The sequence below is a fragment of the Saccostrea cucullata genome, unplaced genomic scaffold, assembly GCF_032062105.1.
Source record: "Saccostrea cucullata isolate Sc308-1 unplaced genomic scaffold, CSIRO_AGI_Scuc_v1 ctg1992, whole genome shotgun sequence".
NCBI classification, from domain to species: Eukaryota; Metazoa; Mollusca; class Bivalvia; order Ostreida; family Ostreidae; genus Saccostrea; species Saccostrea cuccullata.
In genome coordinates this window covers 61991-73983 of record NW_026936587.1, presented here as the reverse complement: position 1 = coordinate 73983, position 11993 = coordinate 61991, and the positions used below count along the sequence as shown (strand labels likewise).

The 11993-nt window shown below is 35.4% G+C and overlaps 1 protein-coding gene across 1 annotated transcript; it reads left to right on the top strand.

Moving 5' to 3' along the window:
- Nucleotides 1–1596: 1596 nt before the first annotated feature.
- On the top strand, nt 1597–11950 carry LOC134245885 (citrate synthase, mitochondrial-like). The gene is given in 11 exon segments (XM_062728126.1): nt 1597–1733; nt 2125–2175; nt 4031–4138; nt 5249–5464; nt 6465–6635; nt 7611–7810; nt 8137–8266; nt 8520–8621; nt 10694–10723; nt 10726–10881; nt 11041–11950. Coding segments are annotated over 11 exon segments (1386 nt in total). The 5' UTR covers nt 1597–1685; the 3' UTR covers nt 11215–11950.
- The last annotated feature ends 43 nt before the right edge of the window (nt 11951–11993 follow it).

The window sequence follows — 11993 nt, the reverse complement described above, 5'->3', positions numbered from 1 at the left end:
TTACCGGATTTACATAATTCCATTTCATTTATGTGAAACCAATAGCCTTTTACCCTAAAAAAATCTGTGTGTATAAATGGCGGGAATTGATTGCACCCACAAGAATTCCCGGGGGTTAACAAATTAATGCAAGGGACCCCTCATCATAGTTACCCGTATATCCCCAGGGGGACATCAATTTCCCGACCCCCTGCTCTACCCTATGTTATACCAAATTTGGCGGGAAATTTTTACCTATACGTACGGCCTTGACTACTTTTACACCAGACTGGATCCAATATGGCTTGTACACCCCCCTTAAAATCTTTTCATTTTTTTTAAATTTACTGGCCATGGTAAACAGCTTTAACGAGCTTAATGTTATTTTAGTGACCCACGTTTCATTCTGGTCCACAAACAAAATTGTTTCAATGTGTAATCATTCCTGAATTATTTGAGATACATCGTAGTCCCTCCTTTTGTTTCTACTTGGAGACGTATTATAAATTGATTTATATACTGATTTATATACTGATTTATATACTGATTTATATAGTGTTTTATATACTGTCCGGGATCCTCTTTAACAAATTGAATTTTTCAATTAAAATATACATGTATATATGAAAAGAAATACGAATTTTGGTAGAGCACAATATCCTCAAAATCTATTTGATTTAAAGTCCTAAAATGAAATCTTTTAAATGTAATAATTGATTTCCTGTATCATTTTAAGAAAAAAGTGCTCCGCTCCAATCTTTTGTTTCTTCTTGGAAACGTATTTAAATTGATTTATATATGTACCCTAGCTTAAAACCTTTTTAAAGTTTTAAAATTCTCTGTCAAATAAGAAATCATCAACCCGTGAACATTATTTCCTCCTCTCCGGTCGCGTAAACAACTCGTACATGTAATTCATGCAAAAGGGGTGGGAGTGGGAAGGGGGGTGTAAACGCCAGTGAGAAATCGATTTTTTTTTTCAGAATCTTAAAATTGGTAAGAGCAGGCAGACCCGAGAAGTTAACATATGATCGGATTCATACACAGATCTAGAGTGGGTCGGGGGGGGGGGGGGGGGGAAAGGTTGCAGAGCTAATAAATTAATAAATTTACTAAACCAAGGAAAAAGTGACTTTGGACCCCCCTCCCTCAAAAACTTGGATAAGATTAAGTTGGTATAAAGTCATAAGTATGAATAGGTATGAAGAAGATCTGGAAGTCAACACCTAACCCACCCCCCCCCCCCACTCCACCCCCATTCACGTTTTGGCGCGATGACGTTTTTGTTTAAATTTGTTTTGTTTTGTTTTTTTTGGGGGGGGGGGGTGTTTTGTTTTTGCCTTTGTTTTTTGTTTTTTTCCTTGTCAAAAAACTTCTGGGTTGGATTTTTTTTTCTTCGGAGTAGACCCCCCCCCCCCGCCCTTGATCCGCGCCTGGGATTCTCTATTTAATTCTTTGATATATATAGTTTTTTAATCTTTAATAAGTAATTTAGTTAACGTGTTTCATTTGTTTTTGAATTTATCATATTTATTATTCTTTCTATATTTGTCGATATATTTTTATTGATCATTTAACCATGCCTTGGAGAAAGATGCATAAATTTTCCAAACCATTTGGGTCGGGATCGAAGATACTTGAAGTCACGTGACTATGACGTCACAGTAGTGGACTCGACCTTGGTTAGGATCCGTGAAACAGAAACTATGTCGATGTTTCGGACCTTGTCATCACATCTGCTGAGGCAGCAAAAGGTAAAATAAGAAATAAAACAAAGAATAGGAAGGTTGTTGTACCTGCCATTTTCTGTGTACAGCGCTTCGATGTGTTTAAAGCGTGGAACTAGTAACAGATGAGGATATGCATTCTGTTGGATATTCTTTTTTATAGACTAGCAGTCAAGAAATTTGAAGATGTTGGTTATAAATAAAGTAAATAAGTTAATTAAGATTGTTAGAAGAAGTAAGCAGTTACACTGATCACGATGTTTTACGTATTATTGGCCAAACCCTAGTAACAGTTCGAATTTCCTCAAAGGCCACCGGCACAGGAATTGAACAGGTCGTTCTTAGAATAACTAGAGAAATTTTCTTTCTTGTAGATGTATTACTATTAGCAATGTTTAATTTTTCTCTGATATTTCAGTGTGTGCATCCAGCCTGCTTTTATGGAACACAATCTTCATCTACATCCACAGTAAGTGAGAAGTTACTTCCCTTGGAAAAAAAATACAGAGTTCAAAAGAGGTTTTAATAGGGAAATATATATATTTAAGAATTTACTGTTGTGTTTTTACTGAGTCCTCCTCCCCTTTATAACTGTACCTGAAAAAGGTTCCACTCCTAATGCCAAAAACCATTTATTTTTCCAAATTGTGAGACTAAACAGGTCCAGTCCAAACACTATTTCTACCTACGTAGCTATTAATAGCTACCTAGGTATTTAAAGCTACCAAAAGTAGCTATTTTTACCTATTTTATATAATTTCTGCATTTTGCGACCAAAAGACCAAACAGCGCAACATGGTATACACCGTATTTTTTGATATGGTCACACTTATGATGAATACAACAAAAATTTGGCCAAAAAATGATTTCTTCCTGAATCGGCAATTTTGCATTAGTTTCTATGCAAAATTGATAATATACGAAGTTTACATTTTTTGGCCAAATTTTTGTCATATTCATCATCAGTGTGACTGTTAATAATTTCATAAATTGTGTGCTCACCATGTTGCGCCGTTAAATATTGCATTTGGCTAAAAAATGCAAGTAAAGCAGAAAGTAGGTAAAAATAGCTACTTTGGGTAAAATTGACATCCCTAGTATTTAAGAACCTACGTAGCTATTAATACCTACGTAGGTAGAAATAGTCTTTGGACTGGACCTGCTAAACATTCCAAATTTAACTGCAGAGAATGAGACAAATAACATTGTATTTCTTTCCATATAAAAATTTATACACAAGTGTTTAACTTGAATTGGAAGTAAGAGAACTACAGATCAGTCATTATGAGGCAGGGCAGCTGTGCTTAAAGTAGGGGCAGTTTACGCTTTATAAACCGCTTCGCTGTTTATAAATAAGCGTAAACTGCCCTAAGTTTTGTTATATCAGATAACATAAGTTGAAATAAGCTTCATTTCTTATAATTTAATTTCAATGTAGACAATGAGACAATATTTCCTCTGGAAAAAGGCTTCAAATTGGGCATTATTTTAAAAGTAACGTCAAGCGGAGTGATACGTTTTTGACGTAACTCATTGTGACGTAGGCAAGTTATGTTATACGAAATGGATAAAACAGTTTAACCAATCAAATGACACGTTACAACTGAAATTAAATTATAAATTGATAATTTTTATTAATTCATTTTTCGACTCAACAGAAAATTACCCTTTGTTCTAATTTGATAATTTTTTCCCCAAGTTGAATCCATACCTGACACATTCCAATGCCAGGGTAGAAAAATTGCTGGTTAATGAAATTCTCTGTAACTTAGCAAGTGTGAATATAAAAGCTACAATGAGTTTTGTATAAGGAAGAATGGAATGTCAATCAATACTTTATATGATCTCGGATTTACTTTAGCTACCTTTGTTGTGTAAGGAAGAGTAGCCTTTCTAGAGCAAATGTGTAACTTGATCATAAATTACGCAACTTTAAAAATGAAAAATGAGGAAGACACGTGAACTGAACATTATTTTGACTTAAATGACTTTGTCAGTGATGGTTTAGTTGATATAAAACATGTTTGAGAAACAATGTCCCAATAGGTTGACTTGTGTCACACAACGGGAAAGTCTGGGTATGAGATATATATATATTTTTGTTTTTCTTTATTATAAATATTATACATGTTCTAGGTTTGAGTCTTTTTGAGAGCCTTAGCTTCCACATCCATAATTATACAATGAAAGGGGACTTTACATTTTCTTCACAAAAAATACTGTACATTTGTGTTTGGTAAAATATGCATCTTCACTTAAGTTTTCTTTAAGAATATTTGTATTAAACTATGGATGCTGTACTCATTAAGTTAATTGTTTTGCAGAATCTAAAGGAGGTGTTAACAGTCAAAATCCCAGAGAAACAACAGGAAGTGATCGCATTCCGTAAAGAGTATGGGAAAACCAAGGTCGGAGAAGTCACGGTGGACATGGTGGGTACAAATAACTAAAACTAACAACTAAACTAAAAATTACTACTATTTGGATATCTCTGTACATGTTTTAGATATTGATATTGATATCCATTTTGATATATCTTTAGATGTATGTTATGCGAGGCCGCAGTCTATGCGAAAGTTTTTTCTACCACACAGGACATTCGGTCCTATGTAGCCAATCAACACACAGGACCGAATCAAATTTTGTCAGACCGAAAAACCTAATGTTAACAAATGAAACACACGAAAATTAGTGATGGAAAATGATTATCAGTTATAATCGATTAATAATCATAGAAGTTAAACTTATTCAAATTTCAGTCAGGTTTTTACAAAATAAAATCATTTACCTAATTACATATAATATTCAAAAATGTTTATTAAAAAAGTGGAAATTAATATTTCATTACTTAACACAAGATCAATATATTGAAACAGAATGGAAAAATATTTCTTTAAAATTCCAGTCAATGGGTATATTACTTATATTAGTCCCACCTTTCATTACATTTATTTATTTCTTGGGATTACAAGTTTTAAAGTAGTTATCCAGACTAGACTTGTTATTCTTGATTATAGTAATGATTACTACATATTGTCTACACTTAAAATGTTTTCCTTGTGTAGTAAAACATCGTATTATTGTCCGTTTCCTGTTATTAGTCTGACCCTATATTCAATGGCGGAAAAAAAATATGGCAGTGCTTCCTTCGATGTAATAAACATTCATCACAACTTGAAAGCTCTTTGCACTTGGATTTGGTAATAAAATTAAAGTATGACTATTTTATTTTTTGTCAGCGATGTCGGCAAAATCTATTTCTTACTCTGAGACATCGCTGACATTCTGGTCCGGTGTAAATAAAGGATGCATCGGACCAGATCAAGGCATTGCACATCGGTCAGGACCGACGGTCCGATGTCTTTCGCATAGACTGGAGGCCTCGTGTACCGATATCTGTGTTGATATCTATTTTCATATCTCTCTAGAAGTGCGATGGTATGAGGGGTATCCATGGCCTTATGTACTGATATCTGTATTGATATCTATTTTGATATCTCTAGATGTATTAGATATTGATATCTATTTTGATGTACCTGTAGATGTATGGTGGTATGAGGGGTATCCGCGGCCTTGTCACAGAAACATCTGTCCTTGACCCGGATGAGGGAATCCGTTTCCGTGGTTACAGTATCCCAGAATGCCAGAAGCTACTGCCCATGGCTAAGGGAGGAGAGCAGCCGTTACCTGAGGGGTTGTTCTGGCTCCTGGTGACCGGAGACATTCCTACACAGCAACAGGTGGACGCCATAACCAAGGTAGGCGGGGTTAATAAGCTTACCTGAGTTAAAGGTAGGCAGGGTTAATTAGTTCCCCTGAGTTAAAGGTAGGCTGCGTTAATTCGCTTACCTGAGTCATACATGTAGGTAGGCAGGGTAAATTAGCTCACCTGATTTAAAGATAGGCAGGGTTGATTAGCTCACCTGAGTTCACCTGAGTTAAAGGTAGATGGGGATAATAAGGTCACCTGGATCAAAGGAAGGTGGATTACCGTATATACTCGCCTATAAGTCGGTCCGCCTATAAGTCGGTTGTATTTTTTGAGGCTATTTTGCTGGTATTTGTCATTGACCCGCATATAAGTCAGTACAAATTTTTGCCTGAATCAGATGACGGTTTCTGATAAATACTCTGATGTTTTAACTTGATATTAATTAATATTTTTTAAAATGGATACGATATTTAACTTTAAATCATTAAAAAAGTAAATAATGCCCTCTAAAAGTACAAAAATAAAATCATTAAATGCATGTATTATGAACTTTACGTTTGATATTAGAGTACACAAATGATATAATGTATCAAGAATTTGCTCAACGATAGCTCTTGAAAATGTTTATAGAATACAAGAATTCGCCATCCAGAAAAATAGCAGACCTTTTATGACTCGCCTATAAGTCGGACATAGACTTTTGGACTAAAATTTAACTCCCAAAAAACCGACTTATAGGCGAGTATATACGGTATTTAGTTTACCCCAGTTAAAGTGGGATCTACTCTCATTCCAGTATTTATATCTAAAGCATTTCTTGTTTACAATTATGCAGGATGTTGAATTAGTTATATATTAAAAGTTAATTTAATACTCAGATTTCCATGATGCAAATTTATCCCAGTAAATCATGTCAAATTGGTTTGAGGTTTGATAGTAAATATTCCCTGTATTTTAACATCATGTCAGATGTTTTTGTTGTTGAATGATTATTATTGTGCGTTGCGGGTCATTAAAATGTTGAATTATTTATCTTTCTATTACAGGAGTGGAATGAACGCTCCCCCCTCCCTAACCACGTCATCACAATGCTGAATAACTTCCCTCACAATCTTCACCCGATGACCCAGTTCAGTGCCGCCATCACAGTCCTCAACAGCGAGAGTAAATTCGCCAAGGCTTACTCAGAAGGAGTCAACAAACTCAAATACTGGGAGGTAAGGCTTACTCAGAAGGAGTCAACAAACTCAAATACTGGGAGGTAAGGCTTACTCAGAAGGAGTCAACAAACTCAAATACTGGGAGGTAAGGGTGTCTAGAGAAACTGGGAAGATTTGACTGTATGATGGTTCTCTCCTCTCACTGTATTTTGGCATTATATTATGTCCCCCTTTAGAGAAGGGAGGGCATATTGCTTTGCTGCTGTCTGTTGGTCAGTCTGTCTGTCGGTCCAGCATCAGTTTCCATTCTTTTTCTATGCAGAGATTGTGCATATTGAAATGAAATTTGGTATACAGATTTTTCATAGAAATATATGGGTCAATTTTTGTTTTGGGTAAGATCAGGCCATTTTGAACAAAGTTACGCCCCTTAGACTTAGAAAAATTTCAATTATTTGCAGTTTCCATTCATTTTCTTCGCCAAAATTTTGCATATTGAAATGAAATTTAGTTTACAGTTTGATCATATGAATATCTAGGTCAAGTATTGTTTTGGGTACAATCAGACCATTTTTGACAAATCCTTTGGACTTGGAAAATTTCAATTATTTTGGGGGGCATAAGTGTTTTACAAATATCTCTTGTTATTAATCTGCCTATGAGTATGAGAATGCTGTATATTATATCTGTTCTGTCATTATTTAGTACGCCTATGAAGATGCTATGGATCTGATAGCCAGACTCCCCACCATTGCCGCCATTATCTACTGGAATCTGTATCACTATATGTTATTTCTGTTCTGTCATTATTTAGTACGCCTATGAGGATGCTATGGATCTGATAGCTAGACTTCCCACCATTGCAGCCATTATCTACAGGAATCTGTATCTCTATATGTTATTTCTGTTCTGTCATTATTTAGTACGCCTATGAGGATGCTATGGATCTGATAGCTAGACTTCCCACCATTGCTGCCATTATCTACAGGAATCTGTATCACTATATGTTATTTCTGTTCTGTCATTATTTAGTACGCCTATGAGGATGCCATGGATCTGATAGCCAGACTTCCCACCATTGCCGCCATTATCTACAGGAATCTGTATCGCGCCGGTACCTCAGTCGGAGTCGTAGACATGGACAAAGACTGGAGCTACAACTTCACAAGCATGCTGGGATACGATGACCCAAATTTCACCGAGCTCATGAGACTGTACCTCACCATTCACAGGTATGTTATACAAGTGTAGATTTCATCCTTTCATTATGATTGTATAGATGAATTAGCAAGGGACACCTTTTAAAATATAAACTCCCTATAAGTTATACTCCCTATATAAATAGGATACAATTATGTTGGTCTTGACTGGTCCAGAAGGAAAATCTTAATGTGCACGTGATTGATTATGTATACAGATTTGAATCTATTATACAGGGAAAAAAATTATTCAATATTTTTCAAATAATAGTCAGTTAAACAAAACTAATTGTTTTCTCAATTTTTATTGGAAAAAAATGCTGCTTGTGGTGAACTTTTTATTTATTTCTTTCTTCCAGTGACCATGAGGGCGGTAACGTCAGCGCCCACACAACTCACCTGATCGCTAGCGCCCTCTCTGACCCATACATCAGCTTCGCAGGGGGAATGAACGGTCTGGCCGGGCCACTTCACGGTCTAGCCAATCAGGTTCAAGATTACAAATTCTACCATCAGTTTATATCCAATCAGTTTGGGTGGCTTTTGTAACCATCCAGTCAAGTTAGATGTTATGTAAAATAACCAATCACATAAGCTCAGTTTTCTTCTTATCTTTACAGTGTACCACTGACAAAAACTTGTTGCTTGCATAATTTTAATTTCGTTTCAACAAGAAATGATAAAATTAAAATTTCACTTTGACAGAAAGTGCTAGTTTCTAATATGACTTTCACTTTGACAGGAAGTGCTAGTCTGGTTGACACAGGTGCAGCAGGAGCTGGGAGATTCTGTGTCAGATGAGAAACTGAGAGACTTCGTGTGGAACACCCTCCAGTCAGGAAAGGTAACTCTGGCTTTATCAATTTAAACATTTAATGTAAAATGTGAGTATGTTTGCTCCAGTGCTCCAAGTCGCACTTACTTTTAGGTCGCTAAATGGCGACCTAAAAAATTTTTTGGTCGCCATTTCAGAATTTCTGGTCGCCATAAACAAAATTTTCACTCGCCATGATTAAAACATGTAAATAACACTATTAAAACAATGAACTAACTTTCACATGTGTTATGTTTTTATTGACTCAAAGATTATTAATTACTGTGACTAGAAATCTTTTGATAGTTGAAGGATAATTCTTTTTATTAAATACAACCACCCTTTGTATAGTACATGTACACAGAAGAACACAAGTAATCTGATCCTAGAATTAGAGTTTAATCAAAATAAAATAAAACTTTGCCAGTTGTTTATCATGTTTACCTGTTTACTTACTATTATGTATCTTACATGTACCCATAACTCAGTCGTTATCAATGCCGCCAAAACACTTAACTGTGATATGCAAGCCATTGACCAAATGCTCTAATAACAAAGTCAGAGAAACTCTAAAAAGTTTACAATATTTGGATGCCATTCTCTCAGAAACGTTAAGTATATATGTTTCTGGTTCTATCTAACTTAATTAACTATTACAGCATGCTGTCATAACATTACGTGATCTAAGTCCATACGACGCTTTGTAAAGTGTGTTAAAGTATTTATCTTCAAACGTTGTCTTGATAGAGAATCTTGAAAATTTTATATACGTAATTTGATATATTTGTATCTCACATTTTAGAATTTCCTTCTCATCTTGACATCCCGATGTGTTGGGTAGATAATTTGTCTTTTGTTTTGACATAAAAAGATGGACGTTGCCAGCCCAAATTTTCTCAGTCGCGAAAATGCGACTCAGTTTTAATTTCTAGTCGCAAAACCAAATTTTGGGTCGCAAATGCGACCGTTTTAGTCGCAACTTGGAGCACTGTGCTCTCTTGTATAACTACCTGATAACAGGTTTAATTCATTAACATAAGCTTCGGAAGCAAATTGAAAGTGGGGGGGGGGGGGGGCTAATTGAAAGTGGGGAGGCTAAACCAACAAAAAAAGTAAACAAACATTTACAATGCCTATGTTTTGTATATATTTGCAAAATAAATGGGTGGTTCCGACCCCTATGATAAAAATATATAAGATCTACCCTGATGTCAGTTCTGTGTTACACCTCGATTTGTTTTGCTATTAATCTTCAGTCTGATAATTTGCTTGAAAAATTTTGTGTTTCTTGGCATTCTACATTAATGACATTAGTACATGTGTATGTCACTTTGAAACTCAGTCAAACCATGTCATCTTGAACACGAAGAAAAATCTTTGCAATGTCTGGTGATTAGAGATACATGTATAAAAGGTAAAATTCATAAAGGAAAAACATTTGGGATATTTTACTCACTTCAGTATATCCAAACTTTTCAAAATATCTAAGTGAGAGATAACAAGGTTGGTGTACTGTAGATTCCTAAATATACGCGTGGAATTGATTATCATCTAACTTTGCAAGAAGCATCAAACACGAAATTAAATCACTCACCTTTATTTTCATGGTGCTGAAATCTATGTAAAATCTCTTGACCAACCGTCCATTTGCGAATTATTATATATTCTCGGGATTAGGCATTGAAGAGCACATCTGCTAGAATAAATACTCGCGAAAAATAAGGAATCTACAGAATATTAGATTTAGGTTCTCTTGGGCCTGGACTGATCAGTACTGAAGAAGGATAGTAGTTTTCTACATGGATTTTATCGTTTAACTTAGACCATATTTTGTGATGTGTTTCAATATTGTCAGATTATGTTGTATATTTGTTGTTTTAGGTAGTACATTGTCATACTGCTCAGGTGATTTTAGGTAGTACCTGGCTATTGTCATACTGCTCAGCATTAAGATTATGTTGTATATTTGATGTGTTTCAGGTTGTTCCTGGATACGTTGTATATTTGATGTGTTTTAGGTAGTACCATTGCCGTCCTATTTGATGTGTTTTAGAATTGTCATACTGCTCTGCATTAAGATATATATATTTGATGTGTTTCAGGTTGTCCCTGGATACGGCCCCGTCTACACGTGTGTCAGAGAGAGTTCGCCCTGGAGAAGCTCCCTAACGACCCCATGTTTAAATTAGTGTCTCAGCTTTACAAGATTGTCCCGGATGTTTTATTGGAGCAAGGCAAGGCAAAGAACCCCTGGCCAAACGTAGACGCCCACAGTGGGGTGTTATTACAGGTAATGGAGATCTTTGTTATCCATAAATTAATGACGATCACAGTGGTAAGGTGGATCTTTGATATCAACAAAAGTGACCAAATGTTGACGTCCTATCTATAAAAGTGACCATTGCAAATGCCGACGCCCACTATTACACGGTTTTGTTTTTCTTTACAGCACTACAAAATGACAGAGATGAATTATTACACGGTTTTGTTTGGCGTTTCGCGAGCTCTCGGCTGTATGGCCTCGTTGATCTGGGACCGCGCCCTGGGACTCCCCATCGAGAGACCAAAGTCATTTGACACCCCAACCCTGAAAAAACTAGCCATCCAAGCCAGCAAAGGATAGGATCTAATTAAATAATTAACTCTTTATTTGTTAATTAACTATTATTATTGATTATTGATTTTTTTAGAGGAGTGGGGGGGGAGATTGTGTGAACATCTGGTGTATATGTTTTTGTTATGTTTTAAGTTTCTGAGGGTATATTACAAAGCTACCAATATTATAATTATTTAATAAAAGAATCAGGGGATGTTCTAATATTACCAAATTAAAGGAATCTCCCGTACTTCATGTGACTAAAGGATTTTTTGTGCTCTTTGTCAAACTTTCTCCAGTGTACATAACCAAATATTAGATTCTGCTGGAGTCGTGTGTAAGAATGCTGAGCCAGTGATATAAGATATGGACACAACCATTATAAATCTGTTGTACATTTTACTATATAACTAACTTTATAACAAGATACATCCTGTAGAATGAGTGACCCTCGTGATGTTTGTTAGGTATCCATGTTGAACAAGAGTTTACTTTTGAAAGTCAGTAAATGATGTCTTTTTGTTAATACTTGGTTCATTTACTTAATGCAAAAATAATTTGCATATCATGAATATTTAAATATTGCTAGATCTCAGGAAGAGGAGAAGAATCAATGTCCTTTAGATGGATCTTAAAATTTGAATATTCATAATATGTTAATGTGCAGTCATTGATAATTTGCTTTGTGTAGTTTATCATCTTGTAGCAGAGCAACATTTTGTATCTTACATGCACCAATTAAACAGTCTCAGCTTTGTTTTAATTATATGCAGTGATTCTTCATGAATATGCAGTAATCCCTCTGG